This window comes from Botrytis sinoallii (assembly GCF_014898435.1).
Source record: "Botrytis sinoallii strain Bc 23 chromosome Unknown BSIN_032, whole genome shotgun sequence".
Lineage (NCBI taxonomy): Eukaryota > Fungi > Ascomycota > Leotiomycetes > Helotiales > Sclerotiniaceae > Botrytis > Botrytis sinoallii.
Window position 1 is genome coordinate 19797 of NW_024066059.1, and position 25836 is coordinate 45632.

At 41.5% G+C, this 25836-nt stretch overlaps 4 protein-coding genes across 4 annotated transcripts; 1 reads left to right on the plus strand and 3 right to left on the minus strand.

Moving 5' to 3' along the window:
* Nucleotides 1-2083: 2083 nt before the first annotated feature.
* EAF02_011398 (uncharacterized protein) lies at nucleotides 2084-3314 on the plus strand (the record flags this gene model as incomplete). The annotated part of the gene is made up of 3 exons (XM_038907445.1): nucleotides 2084-2312; nucleotides 2366-2891; nucleotides 3071-3314. 3 exons carry the CDS (start codon nucleotides 2084-2086, stop codon nucleotides 3312-3314), a joined length of 999 nt encoding a protein of 332 aa, XP_038752667.1.
* A 352-nt stretch (nucleotides 3315-3666) lies between these two features.
* Nucleotides 3667-7158, minus strand: EAF02_011399 (uncharacterized protein; the record flags this gene model as incomplete). The annotated part of the gene is made up of 5 exons (XM_038907446.1): nucleotides 3667-4754; nucleotides 4812-4956; nucleotides 5007-6760; nucleotides 6918-6990; nucleotides 7069-7158. The coding sequence occupies 5 exons, from the start codon at nucleotides 7156-7158 to the stop codon at nucleotides 3667-3669; spliced, it is 3150 nt and encodes a 1049-aa protein (XP_038752668.1).
* Nucleotides 7159-7652: 494 nt separating this feature from the next.
* On the minus strand, nucleotides 7653-10926 carry EAF02_011400 (uncharacterized protein). The gene is made up of 3 exons (XM_038907447.1): nucleotides 10021-10926; nucleotides 9243-9450; nucleotides 7653-9195 (listed from the first exon to the last, which is right to left on the minus strand). The coding sequence occupies exons 1-3, from the start codon at nucleotides 10047-10049 to the stop codon at nucleotides 8026-8028; spliced, it is 1407 nt and encodes a 468-aa protein (XP_038752669.1). The 5' UTR covers nucleotides 10050-10926; the 3' UTR covers nucleotides 7653-8025.
* Nucleotides 10927-22752: 11826 nt separating this feature from the next.
* On the minus strand, nucleotides 22753-23908 carry EAF02_011401 (uncharacterized protein; the record flags this gene model as incomplete). Its single annotated transcript, XM_038907448.1, has 2 exons — nucleotides 22753-23186; nucleotides 23248-23908. 2 exons carry the CDS (start codon nucleotides 23906-23908, stop codon nucleotides 22753-22755), a joined length of 1095 nt encoding a protein of 364 aa, XP_038752670.1.
* Between the last annotated feature and the right edge of the window lie 1928 nt (nucleotides 23909-25836).

Here is a 25836-nt window from a genome sequence, read left to right on the forward strand (position 1 = left end):
CCAGGAGGAAACTCGACATCAGGGTCTGAGAAAGTTTATTGCAATGATAATTTGACTCAGAGTGGCTAAAATCAGTTTCCGTCAACATTTGTCTGTTGAGTTTCAGTCCTAATTACTCGTTACACGTTCCAAAATGTCATTGGGGTGCATTCAATTCCATGAGCTGATCCACCTTTTTGTAGTACTCAAAGAGTCCGAAATTCGTGAAAGGTGCTTCATGATATGCGGAACATTCTGGTTCATATTTGATGTTAATTGGTATGGGGTTATCAGTGAACAAGCCTATAAAAGTAAAGGGTGTCCAGGGTCTAAAGATAAGCACCCCTAGCCATTTGACATGTACGACCAACGCGGGTGAAACGAAATCACCTATTGGGATTAATTAAAAGACTCATGCGGGATACTACCGTACCTCCCTCACTTCAATCAACGTTCCTGGTAGGAAAGAAATAGAGTCCAAAAAAGAATACAATCATATCGTAAGACAGATATAGTTATGCAGAAAAGTGGACACTTGTGGGATTGATCTAGATTCCGGAGAAATCCCCACGGTTGTACTAAATTTTGCAAGCATATAGATGAATTTCCTCTGATCTCGGGTATATTGTACTAAAGCAAAACGGTCAAGCGGGACGAACCGCAATACTCTTTTCTTCATTGAGCTCGATACGATTCAAGACTTTTGACAGTCTCTAGACAGTCTCTAGATATTGTTTTCTCCTCTCACCTTTTCAACAAAGAAGACCTTGGTGATTAAGTTACAGGTACAACACGTATATTATCATCGAGACCCTCTTATCAAATTACGCGACAGCTCGAAAAACCTGCCGTGTTGCAACCGCATCGATACCGACCGAAAATCGTCGAGCTTGACGCACTCCGAAATCCCGGAAATTTAATCATATTCTGACCGATCTGAAAGACTACAGTATAAATATGCATGTGGATACGACATTAAAGAACCTCGGCCAAGCACCCCTTATACCATGAACCTATCATCAGATCATTCAAGATATTGCAAATCGAATCACGAATTGTGCAACGCAGTAGGAGAAACGTGGGGTTTGCGGCTCGTAGCCAGTCCCTCGTCTCTCCGATATCGAATGTTGTCTCAAGTGGCACCGATAATTCCCGCAAGGAGATAGCAACTCTACCCCATCCTCGCACACCATACTGATCAAGAATTCGGAAAGCATTGGATGGGTTTTGATTGGAGTGTAACTTGACCAAAGTATGTGATGAGATGGTTTCTTGGTACACTGCTTGGAATCGGCAGGTATGTTTGTCGCAATTTATGCGTGCGACATATTTATCCTGATAAGGTACCCCCCACGTTTTCAGGGTGTTCTTTGGACGGCTTATGTTCAGTACAATCCGAGATAGTTGTTGGTCCACCAGTGATCTTCATCTCATATGCTAATTGCACGTGATCCGGCATTCATCTTTTACCTTTGTCTAATTCAGATGGCAGGGAATTCTAGTGTTCAATCTTCTCTTGATCAAATTACTCATTGTTGTAATCTTCAATTCTGAATGATTCCATATCGTGTGTTATACTTTCACATTGGTTGTCACACGTGGTAGAAATGCCTCCTTCCACATATCTGTACTTTTACAATATCAAACTCCAAGGATCCAAGTGGGTTTCGGCATTCAACTTTTCGATAGACAATATATTTGCTTTTAACCTTGGAGCGTCTCGCACTACCTACCCAATGTCCCTTAAACAAGTTTCATCCTTCCAAACTTTCAAAGTGGCTAAAATGACAAGGACTTTTGCGCAATCTAGATGATGATAGCTCGAACTATGTATGTATACACGAACAGCTTCTCCATACACAAGGTCATGTATATATTAACTTTACCAAACTTCCATTACAACCCTCCTATTGGCCATTGCCGACAAGTGGGGTAGAAATCGTGGGCGGCAAGAACATGACTGTCCCCCAATCAATCAGCAACTGAGATACCTAGCATAATTGATACTTTTCTCTTCCTCTTACTAATGTGTCTCTGATTTTTGAATTTCAATTGCATATATCCAAATTTTACCTATTCAACACAAGTTGTGTCTTACTTTACAATGGGCGAACTAGACGAATTGGTAACTACTTTACTCGGTACTTTTACCAGTGGTATAAGACTTCTCAGAGCTCGTCGCAAGAGACAGACAAACAGCAGTAGAAAGATCGATCATGAAAATTGCGAAGAAACTCTTCTCATAAAGTCATTCAAACAATCCAGATCAGATATCCGAGAGGCATACACGAGGGAATCCATCAAATCTGGCCCCAAATTCTCCAAAGGCGATGGTATGAATCACAACCCTCATATTTGCAAGCTTCACATTCTCATTCCAAGCCAGCAAAAGCGCGCTCTTCACTATCTACCATACTATCCCGACTAAACACTGCTTTCACCTCCGCGGTCGTATTATTTTCCCAGGGCAAAGTCAAGCCCGCCGATCAAGAACTCTTCATCAAACTCTCCAACAAATCCCGCGCGGAAACCATCACTGCCCTCGATAGCCTCTCCAAGCGCTTATCAAAATCTTCCCCATCCCTCGTATCCCGTGATCCCGCAACCCGAAGTCCAAACCATCGTCGAAAACGACATCAAACTCATACTCCCCCTCCACCCATCCCCACCAAACCCACCGCTCTGGGTCCAGCCACAAAAAATGGCTGGATCCGACCCAAACCCACGAAAAAAGATATCCCAAAATCTAAACCCCAAACTCCAAAAGCAACGCTCACGAAATCAACACTGAAAGAAAAGTCAGCGCCCTCGCAATCCTTCACGCTACTAGAAGAGAAACAAGAAGCACTCCCCAAACGCGCAGCGGAAAATCGAAAATCCGGCTTCTCTTTCGCGTCAGATAGTACGAAACTGTAAGTACGATTCCATCGTCTCCTCTTTTCCAATTTATTTTTCTTTTCTTTCTCAAAAATATAAACATCACATCTCCATCTCCATCAATATCTCCATCTCCATCAATATCTCCATCTCCATCAATATCTCCATCTCCACCCCTTAAAAACAACACCACTCACCACCTCCCTCCATCCAGCGGTGAGATCCCAGACTCCAGAATCGCAAGACTACTACCTGATACTGGTACTGGTACTTCATCGCATGATCAATATTCTCGATACTATCCCACCGTGGTAGCATTCCCCTTGGCGCCGTATCAGCCCGCGCCGCGAAAACGACGGTTTGGTGTGCGGAAATTGTGGAAATGTAGACCGGGGGAGGAGGGGTTGGTGTATGGTCATGGTAGTGGGAGTGGGAGTGGGAGTGGGAGTGCGGGGTGAATGGTTGGGATATATCTAGATACCTACTTATTTTATCTCTTGTGTTTTATATCTACTTTGATGGCTGTGTGTACGTGTGTGATGTTTATGATGTTGAAATAATCTGGTTATCCAGATAATGGGTTCTAGATACTTTTACTTGGGACTTTTCATTGCTGTAAGAAAGAAGGCTTTGGTGTTGCGAAAAAGATAGAAGGTTTGCATATGTATCTTTGATTTGCAGATTTCCATAGTCTGCATACCAAATTCCGAATCTTTAGACATAAAATATTTTCAAAAAGTTGGCAAGGTTGGATTATTCTCAGTATATCCAAATTTCAATATCCCAAATCCAAATCAGTCACAGTCGTTATCAGCAATGTCCCTCATAAATCTCTCCCATCCCATTCCACCCCCCCCCTCCCCCCTTCATCCTCCTCAATCTCTCCCCCAACCTCCCAGCAACCCCCCACCTCTCCGCTCCCAGCCCATCCAAAACTTTCCTCCCCTCCCCCAACATCCTCCTCGCCCCCTTCCCATCCCTCGCACACAAATTTCCCACCCCCATAACCAGCGCTCGCATCCCCTGCCCCCTCTTCACAAAAAGCTGGACGAGCTCGTCATCTGCCGGTCGATCGAGTTGCATCGTGCTGGGATAGGGATGATAGAATTGTTCTTCTTCTTCCGAGTCTTCCTCTCTTTCTCTCTCCTTTGATATTCCCTCGTCTCCGTTCTCGGATGCATCTCTCGCACTACTATATCTCTCCCCATCCCTCTCTCTATGATAAACACCCCCCTTACACTCCGCAAATAGGCCATAAGCCCAAAGCGCCAACGTCGCGAGATAAACTGCCTCAGCCTCATAAAACGCATCGATACTAAATCTTCGCACATGCCAAAAAAGCGCGCCTGCGTGAATAATTGCCAAACGTGCTTTATGCTGATCTTCCGTTGCCCATCTCTTTACATAATCGCGTGCTTGAAGTATCTCTCTTTCTTTTCCCATCTCTCGATCTGCATCTCCCAGGTTCGGGTCTCGAGTGGTGTGTGCAGAGGCGAGATACTCTGCAAGTTTCACAATGTGTAGAAAGGGCGTGAGGAGCACCACCCTCGCTAAGTGTAGGTGCAGAACGGTGGGGTGTTCCATGCCGCTTGCAGCTCCAATGACACTATTTGCATGCCAGTGTAATATATCCAAACAATCGCAGGCGGAATTGCGCCAATTTGTATATGTTTGGATGCCTGGTAGCCAGATGGGATGATTCGAGGTGGTGTGCGGGAAGGATAGTTTTGAGGCTGTAGGAGTCCATTGGGTAAGGGGTTGTGATAGGTAGTTTGAAACTTCCCAGGTGCGTCGGAAAAGACCATGGATCAGAAGGATACGAGAAAATTCACCTGTGGAGGATAGCAGTCGTTTTTCGGTGTACATGCGCTGGAGGGCGTTGTGGAGGGTAGAGCTTGCTGCGACGTAATTGTGAGAATTGTGGGGTTGGATGATGGGGGTTGGTAGATACGTACATGAAGAACAGCTGAGAAGTTGTTGCCATTCAATTGCTGATTCTGCTTCCCATAAAACTTCCTGGCACGGTAAAAATACCGAATTATCGTCTAGCGATAAGCTGGGGCGAATTTGAAAGTGGAAGTACCACATGCTATCTAGGAGCTAGGGAGCGTAAGAACTTATCATATGAAGATGGAAATAGAAACGCATACCCAAATACAATAACCTGTCCTTCGAATACTTTCAGCATCATACCATTCTTTCCATTCTCTATTAGCCTGTTCCGTATCATTTGGACTTGTCTGCGACACTGCAATTCTCGGTATTTGATTCGAAGTTTTCCATTCATTACAACAGAAATCGTTAAGATCTCTATGATATGATTTCGCTGCGTGTGACAACTCATCACTACCGCAATACATCATACCTACGCAGTTTAGAAGTTTAATTTGTATCATCATTATCTTCGTACATCTCGAATCCCCATCATTGCTGACTGACATGATTGCACGTCGAAGAAATTCATGCATGGGTTTTGCGTGGTTTCCATTACTATGGTAATGACTTCCTACAGCCGCCATAGCTAAAAGAAAAAGCCAGTGAGAAGCTGAAATATTGAAAGATGGCAGGTGAATAAATGGTAATATTTGATGGAAAGAGTCAATATAGTGAGCTATAAAGCGGCTCAGTGTGTACAAAGATGGGAATCGTGTGTATTGGAATGGTGTAAAATATGGCGAGTTCTCGATGCATGTTTTTTCGAATACATCCTGAATAATGCTGTAGATTTCGTGTGGTAACTGTCTATAATCCGAGGAATGGTCATTGGTATCATCAACTGGAAAAGCAAATCTTCCGTTCAAATTGTCAACCGAGGGGTGTGATATTGATGGACATGAGTTGGCGGTCTCGGATGGAGCTTTTCGAATACGAGGTAATCTCGAACCATGCCCATCAACATAGTATCTACCAGTGCTTTGCGTAGTCAGAGAATAAGGACTTGTTGGAGCACCTTCACTAGATATTGTTGGATTAGGAGAATCATTTGTATGTAGTTGCGCTTGAGTTTGTGGGGGCGGTGTAAAAATGGCTGTATTGGTTGAATACGCAGGTCTTCGGATAGATTCTCCTGGGACGGTAATAGGTGATGAGCCATTCAGATCTGCCCTGTCATCAATCATTCTCACTGCGTCATCATCTAGTTGATAGTCCGGAGCCCAATCGTAAGGTAGCCAGTTGATGGAGGATACATTATATTGAGCCCAAGAACCAGCACTTTCTGGCAAACCTTCAGCAAGACCTGTATCCTGAATATGTAGCTGATGTGAAGCCTGGCTCGTTCCAATCAACAACGAGTTGGCGGCTTCATCAAGATCCATGATTGAATGAAGGGGTAGCATTGAAGGTGAAGTTGATTGATGGTTAGGAGATGTGGCCAAGCTTACGCGAGCATCTTCGGACATTTGATTTTCTGTTGGTTGGTTTGATGGAGAAAATTGGCTGAATGGTTGGTGAACCCCAGAATTCATAATTTGGATATTCATCTGTTGACCAGTAACATCCAGATTCTCCAAGCCAAACTCTGAACGGTAATGACTAATCGAAGATCTCGGGTTCATTTGCGTATTGAGCGGCGAATCAACATGTGACCACGAAATTGGAGATTGCGGACTCGTGATTCCTTCCCCAGTTCGACCATTTTCAACCCAAATCCTTTCATTTGAAACTTTCTCGTATAGCCCATTGGATTCTCGACGTTTTTCGTTGGCCATAGCACCAGACGACGAGGGAAAAGTACACTCAATTGACCTTTTCGCGCATGCTTCGCATGGATTTCCACCACTGCATCTTCTTCTCGCCATTGCACAAGCCGAACAAGCTCTAGCTCCTCTTCCCAGCAGACTTCGTTTTGCTTTCTTGTGAACCAATTCATGTCGACGCAAAGCATCACTTTGATCATCAGCAACTATCTCCGGTCATCCATTGATACACGATCTGTGGATAGAACCTTCCAAACTCACATCCGATAAAAACTCTTTCTACACCCTCTAGCTTCACATCTCAGCCATCCCTCCTTTGTATGACTCTTCTCATGTCTCGTCAAATGTTCCACTCTCCCAAACGTTTGTTCGCAACTCGTGCAACTGAACCTTGCGGTCCTCGCAAATTCTCCTTGCCGCGTATCTTCACTGCCATCTATTGTACCATTAGTCCAATTCTACACATTGACGTACGTACAACATATGTAAATACAAAGCGTTTAATGAATCACACACTCAATTCGACATCCAAGGATCCGATACGACTGCGGTTTCCTCGAGAATCGCCTGTAGCCTGGCTATCTTCCCTCAATTGAGAACCCATAGCATTTCAATGTTTTTTTGGGTGTCGATATTTATCCTCCGTCTCCTAGGTACCTCGTTTTAGCTCGACTAAAAAAACATGACTATATCAACATAAATACCTAATAAGAAGAAATATCGAACATCTCAAACCAAATATCCAACCTTCACCAGCTCGCACCATCCACGTGTGCTGGCCCGTACAACCCAACAAGCGCTATTTCCCCGCATCTCCGCATATCAGATTTCATACGATGGAAATGTAAATGCAAGGGCTTTCAACCTTGTCATGTTGATGATTGGTCGCGCATATAACGGGTGACAAAATTCGGCCAGTAAAAAGACCGAGGTGAAGCTAAGATCTATGGGGTACGAGATCAGTTCACGTGATACTGAATTCTCCGTTTGTCTCTTTTATGTTGCCACTTATTAACAATGCAATCTGTTATATTTCCTTCCATCATTCATTCATTCATTCATTCATTCATTCATTCATTCAAATAAATAAATTGTGTGACTTTATAAGCATCACATTGGAGTTTGATGTATACTCGAGTATCACCACCCTACTAATCTAGCTTTATCTATTATCCTCCTCATTCATTTCTTAAGTCCATTTCCATCCATCTTGTGATACATGTATGCAAGACCAGCTTTGCAATATTTTCCGTCCCTTTCATCCTTCCACATGTCCTTCCTTTATAAATGTCCATATCTTGTGCATATGCCCAGGCCATTTCCCAAAACTCCCCGCTAAACTGCAAAATGTAGCACCGCCCAAAATGCCAAGATATCATCCGATCGTCCCCATCATCATATATATACATACAACCTAATACTCATACACATTATCTCCCATACCTCATCTTCCATCTCTTTCTCGCACCCTTCATTTATCACGGATTGTTTCACCCAAATAGCCCATATCCTCCAAGAAATCCGCTAACGCACTCCCTCCTATTTTCGCGCTGCTTTCTTGAATTCCGTTTGCGAACCCCGAATCACGAGGATAAGAATCATTACTATTTGTTTTTGATATTGGATTTGAAGCCTTGCGAATAGTCTGTTCCGAAGCAATATCTTCATCTGGTAAGCTATATCCTATAAATTTTCTTTTTTCCACCTCGGAGATCATTGGATTATATGTAAAAGTATCGCCCGTTTCTTCATTCAAATCGCTTTCATCATATGAATCGAAAATTGATGATGTATCGCTGAAGCCGAAATGGGAATCCGTTGGTGAATTAAGAGCCGTTGATGCGGTGGAGACAGAGAAGTGGGACATTGGTAGATTCAAAGTAAGGTTTGGAGGAGGAGGTAATGAAATAGGAGATGTAAACGCATCATCTTGAAGTCGTGGCAGTGGCTTGTAAGTATTGGAAGTTGGTGATGGTTGCCGACGAAATGGCGCTGGAGATAATCCGGTGATACTGTCGTTATCTTCAAAGACAAGTTCTTTGAACTGTGTGGCAAAGTTGTCATCATCTTCGCAGTCTTCGGAAATGTCCTCAGGTATACCAAGAGACATAAGACTGTTGTGCACAGAATCATGCGCTCTGGTAAAAGATGATTTTCTAGAAATTGGTTCGAATCGAGTCGGGCTAGTTTGATGAATAGTGTTTGAGTTTGATGAAGAACTACTTCGTGTAGTAGCCTGACTGATATCGGGCTCAGATGATCGCCTTGAAGCGAGTGGGGGAATAGGCGATGAAGGTTGTGATCGGCGGCCGGAAAAAAGTTTTGTTGCCCAACCAAGCTTTCTATCTTTTGCCCAAGGACATGGCTTTTCCGTGACCTCCGCGCCCGAAGACGATAATGAAGCAGGTCGTGCAACATTTGGCTTCGTTGGAGGAGCACGAGGGGTCATAAATTTATCCGCAGGATTCATTGTTTTGGCTTCTGTAATATTTATAGAGTCCATGGAACCACTTCGAAGTCGTGGTGGAGAGACTTCCACTGGGACCCAGAGGATATTAACTGGTTGGCCTGGCATATAAGGACAAGTAGTAGTGGAAGGTATAGCCGTGTCATGAACTTCGATGCCGTCATCAAGCTCATACTAAAATTGTAAGTATTTTTCCTTCAGTGTTTGGGATACTAACATACATAGTAATAGTATGTTGATGCCATTTTCAAACCACCGGTCCTTTTCGAGGAACCGTTTCCATCGCCATCACAGATGATATCGTCAAATGTGTGGCAACCTCGCCATTGCTCACGAGAGCGTCTTGAGTCTCGCTCCATTGGGTATCGTTTGGTGAAATTATCCCAAGATCCGATGAGATGGACTGATTGTGTTCTAGGTGTTGCTTGACTAAATAGAGCGTCCAATTAGTTATTATTATGAGTTAGGTATGGGGGCAGGATGGTCTCTTATGTTCATATTCGGACACGGTCTATTAGACATTTCGATGGGCTTTGCAAAAATCCATCCCATATCTTGGCAAAGCAAGAGCAACAAACTTCCACTAAAGGTGCAGCTCGCATGCCGAAGTTTCGAAGACAACGTATGTCACTAGCAATGCCCAAGCATCTGCACAACAGACGTCATACCAAGCTTGTGACGAGAGTTCATCTAGTGATAGATGATTCTATAATAGAAAGTTCTTCAATGCTCGCGAGAGAAAGATGTCCGCCATGCCTAAGTCGAAACAGGCTATCTTCCGTTGGGCATGAAGCCCAGACCTGGCCGGTAAACTTTACCAAATATATTCCACGCAATGCATGGACCCAAGGCAATGAACGGCTTCCAACAAACAAACTTTCCCTCACTCCCATGATGTTCACTCCCATGATGTATCAAGGGATGATCAATGCGTACACAAAACACGTGATACAATACTGAATTTGAGTTCAAGGAGGAAACAAAAGCGACTACACTTACAACATGAAAGTAATTAGAGTAGTGTCCATGATTTCGGGAGGGTTGGAGAAGAAACAAAGCGAGTTAGATAAATTAGAGTTTTGTAGGAACTTCAACGGCTTCTGGAGCGGTGCATCGCTTGGAATCTTTGAATTTGCGTGGAGATCGTAAAAAAGGCCGGATCTGAAAGATTTTCTGATACTACAATACGTCCGAAGTGTTTACTTGGACCTGGGATCCGGGCGTTCGTCCAATCCGAATCCTTTGATGTTTATTATGGCGTTATGAGAGCCAAACTTTCTCCTTCAATGTATTTCGAGGCGAGCTTTTTGAAACTGTGGAGCCGCGGTGACAGGAATTGGCGAGGTCAAGAGGTATGTCCGTGGTTAATGATAAAGAGGGTTTGCGCAGATGAGAATCCAGATTTTATTGTTGATGGAAAGAATTGATTTGAAAAAAGATTGAAATGTTGTATCATACTGGGAGTTTGTTGAGAGAGAAGTTGTGTATAGGTAGGATAAAAAGTCAAAAAACTAAAATGGGAAAGACCAGGTGATGAAACCTCCAATTCGGAAATTGCTTCAAGTAAAGTAGGAATCTAATAAGATGGATGGCGGAGAGCCTTCGACATAAAAATCGAAGAGATACTACTCCGTACATTAAACAGGATACCCATAGACCACCTGGGCAAAGGGTAGAGTATGTTAAGTATGGAGCTTCAATTGTGTAGTTTTGAGCTATGAATTACTAGTTGACGAGTGGATGCGCCGAGCTGGGTTTATGGGACATCTGGTATTTCAGGTAGATTGTGTATCTTCTTGATTTAAACCATTTAGGAATAGTTTGACGTTACTATTAAACGATATAAAAAAGTCTTCAGCTGAAAGAGAAAAGAGAAGTGAAGGGGGTTGATATGATTTGATATGATTTGATATGGTTGGTGAGATTTATTGAACATTACCTCGCATACATGTATGTATGGTTAAGCGGTCGAAAATATGAGGAAATATGAAGGAAGTCCTTGTACTCTGTACCTACATATGATAGTAAGAGGGTGTGCCAGCCATGCATGGTGGCGTAGATATACTCTTTCTAGAATTGAGGCTTACCGAGGCTTACTGAGGCTTACTGAGGCTTGAAAGTTGGATAGCTGATGAGGATATTGATAGATATTGAGAGGTATTGATAGATCTTGAACAATAATCAATTTCCACTGGAATACTCACCGGGGCAGGTAAGGTTTGTCTTGAAACCGGGAGTGGAGGCTTATTATTATCCAGTATTACCTATTTACATATATACACATACGAACCTAGGTATATATAATATTGGAAGTTTATTGCATAAATTGAACCTTAATGAAACCTGAATGAAGAGGCCTTCCTCTCTCTTCAATGCCTTGCTCTGAACTTCTTGATTCTTTGGTACACCAGCGAGACCAGGTACTCACCACTCACCACCACTCACCACTCACCACTCACCACTCACCACTCACCACTCACCACTCACCACTCACCACTCACCACCACTCACCACCTACCACCTGCACATTCTTTCCCTGGCTTACCAACATTTTTTGCATGAATTTTTTCTATCCCGTATCCATCTTTCCCGTAGATCTTACCTGTCTGATTTTCAATGGAATTTTCTTACAGGCCGAAGATTCCGATTCTCTTGACATCGTTGGTTTCACTATCGACTATTGTCGGCGATCATCTTTGATTGAAAGGATTCAACATCTCTCTTTGGGCCTCTTTGGGTCTCTTTCGGAGCCTTTCTTCCTTACCTTAGGGGTTGATACCGGAGTAGAAGGTGGGCCATTTCCGGTGAAGTAGGGTTTATCCTTCCTTCGTCTTATTTTTTTTTGGTCCGAGTACGTACAGCTAGAGAATACAGAATACAGTAGGGTGGTGTTTAGTCCTCGAGAGTTCATTTGTACCACTGCAGGGGAATCGAATGTGATTGACTACATGGATATGGCCCATGAGCCGTGCGAGAATGATTGGAGGAGATGAGAGGAGATTCCTACCACTAGAAGTGACAGAACCCCTTTTTGCAAGCCTCTGCAGCAAGATTCAAGACGTCCATGTCAAAGTTTGGTAAATGCCTTTCTATGGCTTCCTCAACCTCTCTCGGCGGCGTCAAAATGTACCTTTACCCCTCATATCCAACGACCAGATTCAGAATATTGCAGATTCTACCAACGGTACAGCAGTGTACAGGACAAGCCATTGACCATAGCTTTGTTGGTCTTTGCGTGCAAAGCTTACAAATGCATATTGATATTGGTATGTACTGTAACCACAAAGTAAGAATACACAATACGAGATAGCATGGGAATTGGAATTGGAATTGAAATTGAAATGAGATTGAGATTTTTTGTTAAAATCATTATTGAGGTCTCTGGGTAGATCGGTTCAGGAATCTTTGGGATCGATAACCGATATTGGAATGGAAGCAAGTCGAACGGTCGGACGGTCGGAATCCCAATGAGTTTGTTTAATTCTTGATAATACCTTTATCCCATGCCGAATTGGAATTACATTATACTCCGTAATAATAAGATTTACAAATTTATTATACGTTTATTAAGTTTTATCACACGTTTATTATAAGTTTTATCACACGTTTATTATAAGATTAGATTGCACATATACGTACTAGGTAAGCGAATCAAAAAAGTCCGAAACAAATGACATATGCCTTACCTAGGAAGGTGTCGTACTTCGTACAAAGTATGTGTTAGTGGAGCTGATTTGCCAAAGTGACGGGAATTCCACAGCTGCAGCCTTACCTCTCAAAATAAACCAAATCGGGCCAGCGTATTCTTACTTTGCGTAGTACCTACCTGCTTCCACTAAGATTCACGAAACACCCTCATCAACGAGATATATGCTCATCGACGATTACTACAAACATGCATCTTCGATCGATCAAGAGACCGCCTACACTCTCAGCACACATAAACTGGACAACATATACGGAATGAGTAAGACGATCCTGATGGCTGAAACTTTCATGCCGTCCAACCACCATGATACCGTATGCTCAGCCATATTCTTCACGAAAACAATTGATTGCGCATCGTAAGCTTACAGTGTTGCTGACGAACCTACCAACCTTCATCAAATGATAAACATCGTGCATCGTACCACCAATCACCAAATGTCCCAAGACTCGGTATTCGTCAAGCCTGCAGACTATCGTCCTCGGGATATCCTTCTAGGGTGAAGCATGATGTACCCCAGAAACACGGGAAGCGCATCACAGATCATCGCTGGGGCGTACGAGAGGAAGCAAAATCTCAAAGTTTATTTGGATATCGAAGCCGGAGCTATGGATTTTTGAGTTCTCTCCTGGGAACCATTTTAAACTTTGTCCATTCAAGTTTTGAAACGTGCATCAACCTCAATGGTTCTACTACCACGTTGTCTGTGCCTTACGAGCATGTGCGTACGAGCAGGATGAATTGACAGCGCTTAATGTCACCATACCCTTCTACCATATCATTGACAGTTTTCTTCATTTATTCATGTTCTACAAACAAAATTATTTATGATGATTGTTACGGCAAAGTGTCCTGACAATATTCCTTCCTCGTGTCTTTGTTTCCATTTCATTTCCATGATTTCGAACCACGCGTTTTCTTTCTGGCCACCTTCTTTCTTACCCGTACTTCTGGTTTCAAATTGATCTGATGTATAGTATGATGACGTTGGAAATCGAGAGCATGTTAATCAGATGGCAAATAGTTTCATGTTGGGTGCTTCTAAATGTCCGAGACTGTTGTGCTCCCGCGCCAGGTTTCTGGTTGAACTTAAAACGTACTTTTCAAATACAGAGGTCCTAAAAGAGGGCCATAATGCGCGATTCTTTTTTTGTACTTTCCAAATACCAAGTTCTTGAAAGAGGGCTATGATGCGTGATCCTTTTTTTAGAGACAAAGTCTATTTCAATCGGCTTATATTCTCAAACAATTTGAATTTAGCCCTAAATCATTCGTTTTGACCTTCAATTTATCGGTCTGGACCGTCATACAGCTATGGCGGGCCGGCTTAGACCTCAAGCCCATTTGCTTGAATGCTTGGAACTTTTATATTCTCTAACGGGGACAGAATGAAATGGGCATAGACTTGTTCTCTAGGCTAATAATATTCCCCGGACAATACTCCCCGGACAGTATGACTTCAGTTATCGAGTTTGACTGTGATCTTATCTAATCGCCGATTAACATAACAGTCTCCATCAATCCGTGGGACAATGAAGGTAGGGGACTCTACTGTATTTCTAGTATGCAAGCAAGGTTACGCGAAAGAAAACATACTGAGGTTTGGTGTCAATTTTCGATGGAGAAGCTAGAGTTGACGTAGCATTTCAGGTCTTGTTAGCATCAATTCAGTGCAGCTGAAGAGCTATTAATTTTCCCTTTGCGATATTTCCTGTCCGGCGTCTTTCAACAGATTTGTATTTCATCAATCGCAAACATCTGGCTTCCACTACTCAGTCTTTTACTCTGTTCCGTTAATCATATGAGACATCTCGTATCTTACTCCACGTCACCTGTTTCTAATGATGTTCTTTCTCCCCTGAACGGACTAAAAATATCTTCGTTCAATGCTTTCCATTTCAAGTGATACACCGGTGAGTTGGTGACATCACAAGAAAGGAGGCTGTTGGGGGTTTTGCCATGTGCTTTAAACTACTATTCAACTGACAAGAATTCATTTTCATTTTCATTTTCATATACAAAGGAATACTCACACCCCTTATCTCCGTACCGTATTTTTCAGCATTTTCGAGACTCGTTCTAGTCTCAGGTTGATGAGCCAACATGATAAAAGCTCAATATCAACCCACCAATCAATCAATAGTCATTTTCTAAAAGAAAGTTTTGTTGCATATCTGAAAAAAAAATTGCTTGTTAACCATGGTTGATAATCAAAAAAAAATGTGTTTGAAAAAGAAAATTGAGCTTGTTAACCATGGTTGGATTATAGATGTGCAACAAAAGAATCTGGTTTGACCTCCTGTGTAAGAATCACCTGACGTTTAATTCAAGACGTTCAAACTTTACTAGTAGTAAAATTCTTCCATCGATTCAGTCTATCTATACCTACCTACCTAATACTACGCTGACTAGGTATGTATTCAAACTTTACAAGTCCGATTTCTAAACCACAAGTCACAGTTCAGTATTCAAGGGGATGGACTCAATTTCTCAAATTGAACCTTTCAGCACAATTCAAGTTCCCTAAGAGATCAGATTGAATCCCAACAAGAAAGAGCTTTCATTTTCGAGATTGAATCTCAACATTCGAGTCATCTCGAAGATCAAATTAATTTCCAATATGGAACTGTACTCGGAGATTGATTTCCCGGCTCTATATAAATGATTATCGTATTTGGCTACCTAGTATGTCACCGAAAGAAATTTTCATCTCTGGGGTCTCGCAACTAAGTGAATTGTTCGGTGATGTAGAAGTCAATAATAACATACAAATCGATTTACATATTACAGTGCTTGTAAGAAGTCAGGAACCCACATTTATACATCCCCCATCAATCAATACTTTATACAAAGAGAACGAGCTCCATCTCTCCAACCACCTTTCACCCAAAGAGAAATCTCAAATCTCAAATCTCAAATCCCTCTCCGCAGGGGATACCCGTCGATAGAAAATATAAACTCCTCAGCTCATGGTTGTTTGAACTCTTTCATGATAATATCCTCCCTTCCCTTCCAGAAACTCGCAGTCTGATTTATATCTTGCGAGCGAAGGAATGTCTCGTTTACTATGTACATTTTTCTATTAGGTAAAATCGAGGATGTCGTTTCGACTTTCTAGATTGGGTTTCGCGAGGGGGTTGATCTTCTTGCTGGCGCTTTAGTTGGTGTGTAGGTACTAGGTAGGTAGGGGTAGGGGTATCTCCTGATGATTGTTGAGATGTTTTGGGGGTTTGCTTTTGATGTGTGTGTATGTATGTATGTATGTATATGTATATAGATTTCACTACTCGGTATGATTTTTTCTTTTCTGTGGGCTGTGGATTTGGATTGTTGGGATTGGAATTGTTCTTGTGATAGGTGTGATTACGATTGTGATTAAGAGGCTTCGGTGAGAAGTTAGAAGTGAATGGGTTGTTATATACGTATATACGGTACAACTAACGTTCATGAAATACCTTACCGCTTGTGTGATTCTTTAGGGTAGTTTTGTTTCGGCTCTGTTTTTTGATATATTGATATATAGATGTGAGGTTTTCTGGAGATTTTTCTCGGTATGTGTGGGCTTTTCGTTTCGGGTTGTGGATTGATTGATGTTTGTTTGTTTGTTTGCTTCTCTTTTGTAGGATTACATTTTTTATACTCTTTTTGGGGGGGGGGGAGGGGGGGGAGTAAGAGCTCCTGAGTAAATCTTTGCGCTGAATCTATCTTCTATGGGATTGTTTATGTGCTTTATTCAGTTATATTCTATTCTCTTTCGTAGTTTCCTGCGAATTGCAATCACAATTATACAATCGATATCTGATTTTCCTCGACCACACATAGCCCATGACCAAAATATCTAATTATACAAACGACAGTCTAATAATCAGAAACTTTGAAATATTCACATCTTTCTACATATTGAAACAATCGATTCTCTCAAAGAATGAAAGTGTTTTTTTTGTTTAATTAATTAGTCACTTGGTTCGAACAAAGATTCTATATGAATGAAATGGATAATAGTCCCTATTTAAACCTTAGAATCTCAGAATCTTAGAATCTTAAAATAGGAATTCGGGAATAGATTTAGATTTAGATTTAGATTTAGATTAGATTTAGATTTAGATTTAGATTTAGATTTACTAATAGATTATGTTTTGAGTGATTTATTCGATTTGCTGGATTGTACTGTACTAACTACACTATACTGCACAAAGCTAGATAAGCTAGGTAAAGTCAAGCTTTCTTTTTGAAACTTTGAAACTTTGAAACTCAGGGAGATTTTCTTCTTGTTGTTGTTGATGTTGGATTTGTGTAGATTGAATGAATGAATACTGTGTATAGTGAATATGAGGTCTGGGGGTGGGTAGTTTTGAGTGGTGGGATGGGTGGGTTTATTAGTAGGAGGATGGGATCTGAGAGTCTGAGAGGGGAGGGGAGGGGGTGGGAGGGGAGTTTGATGATTTGAGCTTTTGGGGGTATGTTTTAAGTGTTGTGCTGAGGTTTTGTTGTTATTATTATTATTATTGTTGTTGTTATAGATTCAGTTCTTGAAGAGTTTCGTCGATGCTACACAACACGATTTCGATTATTGATTCTTGGCTTTTGCTGATTTGTTACATTTGTGCTCTTTCACTTTTGTCCAAACCTTTATCGAAGATTTTGTTGTTGTCGATTATCTATATCCTCAAAGAATTCGACTTCTCCTCCTCCACACCACTCAACAACGAGCTGAAATCTCGGTGTTGCGTTGAAGTTGTCAGTCTGGGTGGTGCGACAGCCGTGTTCCATTTATGTATGTTGTATCCTCACTCCTTGGGTTGAATCTGTCAGTAAAGATTAGAGTTTATATAGATAGTTAAGTAAGCAAGTAAGTAGATATCCAAAAGATAGCTGAATAATTCACTAGTTGATGAGTTGGCTTAGCTTCTTTCTTTACTCCTTCAGATGGGAAGAAAACTTTCTTCCGTCAAACGTGTGGATATATAAACCTCTGTTCTGATGCTGAAGATGAGACAAGTAAACTTCCTGACCAGGGAGAGGAAACCCTGAATGTCGTGCTGTGAGTTCTGTGCATCATGAGTGGTTACAAGAGGATGTAGGCAAAAGGTTGGAGCGTGGTTGTGTGAGAAGATGTCAGAAACGGTCAAAAGAAAAATTCGTGGTTTATGGCGACAATAAGGTTCTGAGCGGCGGTAAGAAATTGTGTCTTTTGATTAATGACAATGATAATATACATATGCGTTAGAGTAAATACTATCTAATTTCAGTTCTCAGTTCAGTTTTGAAGTTCGATGTCTTGGAATTTTGGCCTTTCCAATGGCAAAGACGAGTTGAATTTCGGACAGAACACAACATGAGGATTTTTTTGCGGTCTGCCTGGTTTTTCTGAATGTCTAGATTGGTTGGAGAATGGGAAGTTTATTTACCTAGAGTTGAAAGAAATGTAAGGGTACTAGAGTGAGAACTTGAGTGAGTGTTATAGAGTGATACCTATGGTGGAAGTGTTAATGAGGGGTAGGAGTGAGTCAACTACCTTGATAGTTATAATCTCCCCGTCCGATATCAATCTCCATGTATTCAGTGAATAGATTCTCCTACCCGACTGGAAATGAAAGGACAAGTGAGGGGCTCACGAGTGGGAAATCAAATGCATGTCAGTAGATATGAGTATATAACCCCACTCCAAACGGTTGAAGTTCTATCATCCGCCAAATATCCTAGGTGAGGATATTGTCGATGGGAGTTCCAATCAGCTGAAGATGCAGAATGTGGATATATGAGGGATTTTGAAAGGAACCGATTTCTGGATTGAGATTTGAGAAAAGAGTTGAGAGAATTGGAAAGATAATGATGTAGATCTTTGGTCGAGTGACAACAGTACGATTATTCAAATGATAACGTTAAGATATTCACCTATCGTCTGATATTTATTAACAGGCGATAGTACGTTTATACACGCTCATCTTCAACTCTATCCTAAATCATCATCTAAACTCAAAATCTCGAGAATAGTCTCTACCCAATAGTCGTCTAAAAGATAACGAGGAGAAAGTAGGTACTCTCCAAAACATTCGCCTGACTCCACTTTAGTAGAATACTATCATCTTTCAAGGAGTATCAAAGGAGTTTAAGAGTGAGAAATGGGTGTTTATATAGTACGTACTCACGAGACACTACGATTACAATTCTAGATTTTCGGGAAGTAATATATATATCTGTGTATTTCTCAGATGATTAATCTCTGAAGTACCTGAAGCTCAAAATCTCACACATTCCTACGCGATGGTGGGTAGGGGTAGTGTTTGTTGTGAGGTATGGAGGCTAAGCTGGATCGGATTGGATTTATGAGTTTGGGCGTGGAAATAAAAAATACGGATTGGGGATTGGGGAGGAAAGGGGTAGGGAGAGATTGATATGAGTGGGGAAATACTACTTGTGTATCGTTGGTCGTAGGATTGGGAATGATAGTGAATGGGGATCTCATTGTCATTTGCTCGACAACAGGTTGTTTAGTTATGTTCTTGCTATCCCATGATTTGGGTCGGCTTAGATATACTCACAGCTTCAGTCTAGTCCTCGAAGTCGGAATTCTGATGATGTTGATCAGAGTATCTTAGCGAAACCCTTCTCCGAGGCTTGAATTGTTTTGACGGTCAAAAAAAGATTAGAGGCGAAGTTTAGATAGAGACTAAATTGATCGTCATTCCACCTCCTATGTAAAGAATTTCCTTACCAGAGAAGCGAGAATCGGGCACTAGACAGTGCATTTGCAAAAAGTGAGGGTTTTCCGTTTTCTCCCCTGATGAATTAACGAGCAAATCGAGATTTTCAGTTCGATATTTTCGTCAACTCAATCATGTATTATTCTCTAACCTTTTGGTTTTTTAAAAAACCATCCGGCGTGCGCTTGAAGAAAGTAGACTAATTTGTGTGTTCTTTGAGTAGACTGAATAAGGCCCTTTTTGTATGACTGTACAATTCTATCCTTCCATGAGCAGTTCAGCTAGAGAGATGGAGTAATTGTTATGTGAATAATATCGTTTTTATCGTCGAAGATACCTCTATTACTGTCGAATATCTTTATTACTGGTAAGTTTCTTTACTATTATCGGATATTTCCATCACTGTCAAGTATTTCCATCACCGTCAATCATCTCTATCACTACCAACCAGCCCATCACATCACATCAACAACAAATCCCAATCCCAATCGCGATCCTCATACCTCATCCCTCATCACTCCTTATTCGTCCAACTAACCCCCCTCCCCTCCCCCCTTCTTCCCCCTCCCCCTTCCCCAACCCTACTCCAACCCAATAAATACCATAAACATCTCCATTCCCTCTCCAAAACAAGAAACTATCCCGCGTCTTATCTCCAGCAATTCAAGTCCACCCTTACAGCTTCTCCCATAATTCTATCTATATACAGAGGTACACTAGGGTATCAAGGTTGTCTTTGTAAAAGGTTGTCTTTATAGATTTGTCTGAGTGGTTTTTAGAATATTATTGAATTCTAGGTATTGCATTCGCTGTCTTCTTTCGCTTTATATGTACTTCGGTCCACTCGTTGACCCCCTCACTTGACCTTCACAGACTTACCTCACTTATCCCTCTATTCTTAATATTACTTAACCCCCCCGCACTTACCCCTCACATTCACTACTTCTTTCACTCCCCTGTTCACCCTCCTTACCCCTCCCTATTCACTCCCCCAAAACATACCCCGCACCACCCCTCTTTCCTCATTTTACTCCCCTCTCCCTATCCTATATAAAACCCCCTCCTCCTTCCCCATCCATCTCCCTCTCAAAACAAACAAACTCGAAATACTTGCCACTATGCCTTCAAAAGTCCTCTCAGGCGCGTTAATAATCCACATATCACACCTTCTCATCTCTAATATTGACAGCTCCCGAACCAGACCCAAAAGAACGAAAGAAAGAACGAACGAAACAGATAAATCAAAAACAATCATACACACCAGAGACAACACTAAATCCTAAATCCTATGCTGTCCCATGGATATAACCAAACCTCATACTAACTAGCAAGGTACATCTAGTATCAGCCTCACTCACCTCTAAATCCTATTATCAATCTATAAAACTTTAATTAGTCCATCTACTCTATCTCAAATCATCTCTTCCCTCACTATTATCACTCGAATACGAATTGTTTTATTTTTATTTTTATTTTTATTTTTTTTTTTTTTTATTTATTTTATTTTTTTTTTTATTTTATTTTATATTATAATTATATGATCTTAATGTTATAATATATAGATATATATTTAAGTAGATAGCGATACAGCTAATTTAATTACACTCTTCAATCTCGAATCTCGAAGTCTCAAAACCCAAATTATAATATATAATATAATTACGCATAACATTCTTATTCTTATTCTTATCAAAATTCAAATCCTAGACATACATTCCCTTTTTCCCCTCTTATTAAATTTAATCATATATAGCTTATTGGATCTTAAGTTCCTCTCTCTCTCTCTCTCACTCTATATTCTTTCGCTCGCTAGCTAGCTCCCCGCACATCTCCTCCTCCTCCTCCCCTCCTCCTCCTGCTCCTCCACCTCCTCCACCTCTCCACCTCCTCCCCCTCCTTCACCTCCTCCCCCCCTCCACCCTCCCCACCTCCTCCACCTCCACCCTTTCTTCTCCTCCATCCCATCACCCTCCCATACTCGCATCCTCCCTATCCCTCTAAGCTAATCCCATCTCAAACTTACTACTTACCTCTCGCTATCTCCTTGCTCTCTTATTCTTTGCTCTTCCTCCTTCCTCTCTCTCTCACTCTACTTTCACCCTATACATATTCTTATCCTTACCTTGTACTTATACTTATACTTATACTCCCCTCACCCATCAAAACCCCCATCACACTCCACTCCACTCCTCCTCCCCTCCCTCCCCCTCCCCTCCCCTCAAGTCCCCTCTCCCTCCTATCTATAGCCTCCCCTCCCCCCCCCTCCCCTCCTCACCCAGACAAACAATAAACAATAAACAATAAACAATAAATCCCAATATTCAAATCCGCATTCAAATCCAATCCGCAATCCGCATCCAAGTCCGATTCCAAGTTCAAATATCCCTTATATACCCTACTACCTACCTACCTAGGTACTTACCTATCTATCTATCTATCTATATTTTAAAGCTCTTTACCTCCTATTTACATCTGCATCTGCATCTGCATCTATACCTAGATATGAGTATTTCAAATCCCAAATCCCAATCCCAAATCCAGATGAAGCCATACATACATACATATGGATACCTATACATACATACATATCCGAGTACGAATACGATGAATACGTGAAAACGCGGAATACGAAGAATACGAAAAACCAAACCAATCATTAAATCAATGCCAAAAAAGGGGGAAGTATTAATAAGTATTATTATAACAACTCATGTAATGACTGTAAAAGTAATACCACATGAAATATAATGAATTGAATAGAATAGAAGTATTATAATATTACTATTAATCGTATCATACGTAACCTTTTATCTTCATCCGCACCCCATCCCATTCCGATCCCAAACATACGCCATCTGCATCCTGCTGATTCTCTATCCATCCCTTCTTCATTTCTTCTCTTTGGAAGTAAGTAAGCTTGGGTTGAAGTTGTGTCCGTGCCTTTCCTCCTCGTTGTCCATAAAAACCTGATACTCTTCTCTGCTCTCTTTGGATAGAATAGACACTTCCATTTGAACCGAGTGTAATCCTTATTTTCGTCCTCATTCTCTTGACTCTGTCAAGCCACTCCATCAGCCTATTATCAAGATCTCATAATATACACTTCACCCTTCTCTCATCAATCTTCAACATAAAAAACGCCAGCTCCTTTCCCTATAAAAATTGGTCCCCCAAAAGTATGATTCCCAAATTTCCAATCAATACATGAAAAGTGTTGCTGTTGAAAAAGAAGTGGAATCCCAAGTGCCCATCGCAGATCGGTGTGGTGGTGGTGGTCGTAATATACATTCTTCATTCGTGCATCTAACCATGCCCCGAAAATCACAACTCCTTCTCCCCAACCTTAACCTTATCTGCCTCAACTAATACCTCTGCCGCCTTTCTAGCTCTTTCATATCTTCCTGTAGTATCACCAACCCAGACCGTTCCTAATAATCTATCCCAAAATGTGAAGAAGGGTTGACTGAAATTGGTTTTGATTCCCCAACTTTGATGATGAATATCATGGTATCCTGCATTATTACTTGTGATATGTTGAAGGGGATCCCATGGGAGTGCATATCCACAATGATCATCCACAGTTTTAATAGTTGAGGCAACGAAAAATGCCATTCCTTGACGAGATGTCATGCCAGCAATTTTGTAGCCCATTGATGCGCCAAGGGTATCGAGAAGAAAGCCTTCAACGGGATGATTGTATAAGGCACCATAGGCATATGGAACGTAAAGACGATGGTGGCGTGAGTGGAAAGTTGCTGTAAAAATCATACATTAGATTATCGTTGCACATGCAAGGCTCAAGAAAGGTCAACTCACTATACAACCACTTATTCATATGCATAGCTCTGTGCAAAAAGTATTGCCAGGTATCCACGATGGCAATTGCCAATCCAAATTGTAATGCAGGTACAATATACCAATATATCATCTTCGCAGCGATCATTTCCCATTCCGCAAAGGCAGGAATTTGTTGACCACTAACCACATCTAAACCATCCATTAAACTTGGATATTTACCACCAGCCAATACTCCCGCCACAATTGGCCAATTCCCGGCGACGTTTTTCGATAACGCGGATGCATTCAGTCCAATCAAACTTAAGATGGATGGTAAAGCTCTTTGTGCTATGCGTATCCTTTGCGCCCAATTCGCAATATCGAATTCCGTCTTCCCGGCCATCTCTTCGGGTTCGGTGAGGCCTAGCAGAGCCCCAACGATGGTTTGAATGACTTGTTGAATGATTACATCGCGAGCAACTTCGTAACGTGAGACGCGATTCCTTTTGAGGATTTCTGCAGGAGTATGCAAACGATATTGCGGCCAAAGATCTAGAGTATCGATTACATGGAAGACAAGGGAAGTGATCCAGTATGCGGCGATTGGAAGAATGAGCGAGAGGTAGAAATCGGATATGTATGGAATGAGTGGTTGGAGGGGCGTCAGAGTATATAGAGGAAGTGGCGGAAGGTCGGACATTGTTGTCGTTGAGTTAATTGAGAGGTTGGTTAGATTCGCCATTGTGTAGAGTATTGTGCTGTATTGAACTGAAGCGTATTGTGTTGTATTGTATTTATTAAAGAGTTATTGGAGATTGAGCAGAGCAGCTGAACTGATCGCTGCAGCAGTTATCGTGTTGCTCACGAAAGGAATGTGTTGATATGGGTTTTGTTGATTGACTTTGATTAAGTGATATGATGGTAGAGGTATAACAGGAAGAAAGGGAGAATAAAGAAAGTGAAGTTTGCGAGAGATGAGATGATTGAAATAGGAAAAGAGTCGAAATATAGTTTGATAATGACTCTATTTTTCAACTTCTTGACTATTTATCATGAAATTCCGCCAGTCATTCAAAATCTTCCACTTTTTCTCTCTCTCGTTGTCTTGTCTACAGAGCAAAATGAAAAGGGATACCACGGGTATTAGTACTACGGAGGTATCGCATTTATTTTCTACTCCTTTCAATCAATAAGCGGAAAGTTTTGTTACTTGATGGGAAAGCTTTTAAGAGTAAATGACGGACACAGGATCCACGCCACCGGGAAAGTCAGATGAGGTTTGTTTTGAGTGAACGAATTAAAAGATAATGCCGATACTTCCGGAAGAATAATTATGTAATCAGCTCCGTACCTTTAATTTTACATTATTTAAGCCATAAAAATGCTTGTGAAAGAGGGTTCCAAGGTTGCGAGTATAACGGTGGGTGGTAGGGGACCTAGTAGGTAGTATGAATGAAAACGGCGGGAATCGGGAATCGGGAATCGAGAGATAAGATTGAATTACCAGGATTATCAGATGAGATGAATTAGATTAGGAAAAAAGGCATGATGTTCATGTGAAGTGAAGGACCATGGGATGAATCATGAATGGATGAATGGCATACACCTGATTTATTTTAGTAACAATTTTGGTATGGGATCTGCCTGTATGCATGTGAATCAAGAGTTCTTATCAACTACTAAGTCACATTTAATGCCTTAATTCGATTTCTTCAGGCGAAAGTAAAATGATGGGCATCAATGTACGTGAACTAAGGCTGACGGGCGGTTAGAGAATAATAAAATGCAATGCAGAGAGTATTTTCAAGTATGCACTCGTAGTATATACCTATATAGTCTGCCTCCACGGCAGTGGTCCCCGAAGGGCCAGCGGAGCGTCATTTGGATTCATCATTCATCATTCATTAATTATCAATCATTATTTGTTATTTATTGTTTATTGATGGGGCAAGCCCCAAACCCCCATTGCCTCGCTGCGCTCGAAAGTTTGGTTTTATATCAATGATAGAAATCACATCTGGACTCTCCAGCTGTATCAATGCACTCGGCATACGGAGTATTTGCTTCCGTAGCTCGAGCGTTGGTATAAATCGATCAGTCCATGATATCCATCAAATCAAATCAGCCCATGAGGCCATGCAGTAGGTATCTACGTACTGGTTCGCACGTCTTGGCACTTATGTAAGTGAAAGCAGAATGTCGGATGGAATGAAAATGTGTGAATGAGAGTGAAGAAAGAAATAATACGGAGTACTCCACGGTAACAACCTTTAACTACCTAGTACCTACCTACTACAGTACTCCAGCTGGGTATAACCTAGGTAGCCCTGGGACAAAACACGTCTGAATTAAAGCCACAGCTCGGTTCTTTTCAAGTGTGGCTTTAATTCTATGGCTGCCCGCCGGGGGCCATTCTATATTTTTTCTATCGAATTTTGCCTACAAGTCGTCCAAATCAGTAAGGTCTCCAAAAACCCCTAACACACTAAGCCGAATCCCGTTAAACTTCCCCTCCAAAGAATTTTCCCACTATCTTCCTTCATCAGAAACCACATCCCACAAATTTATCTTACCTATACACACACATCTCAACATCTCTTTCATTTCAACTCAAACCAAACCGTCAAT

Excerpts from the sequence above, each read along its gene's own strand:
- EAF02_011400 (XM_038907447.1), bottom strand. The coding sequence starts at position 10,049 with ATGGACACTACTCTAATTACTTTCATGTT. Across the intron at positions 9,451-10,020 it reads ACTCTAATTACTTTCATGTT|TCAAGCAACACCTAGAACAC; the intron begins GTAAGTGTAGTC and ends CGCTCTATTTAG. Across the intron at positions 9,196-9,242 it reads CATCAACATACTATTACTAT|TATGAGCTTGATGACGGCAT; the intron begins GTATGTTAGTAT and ends TTACAATTTTAG.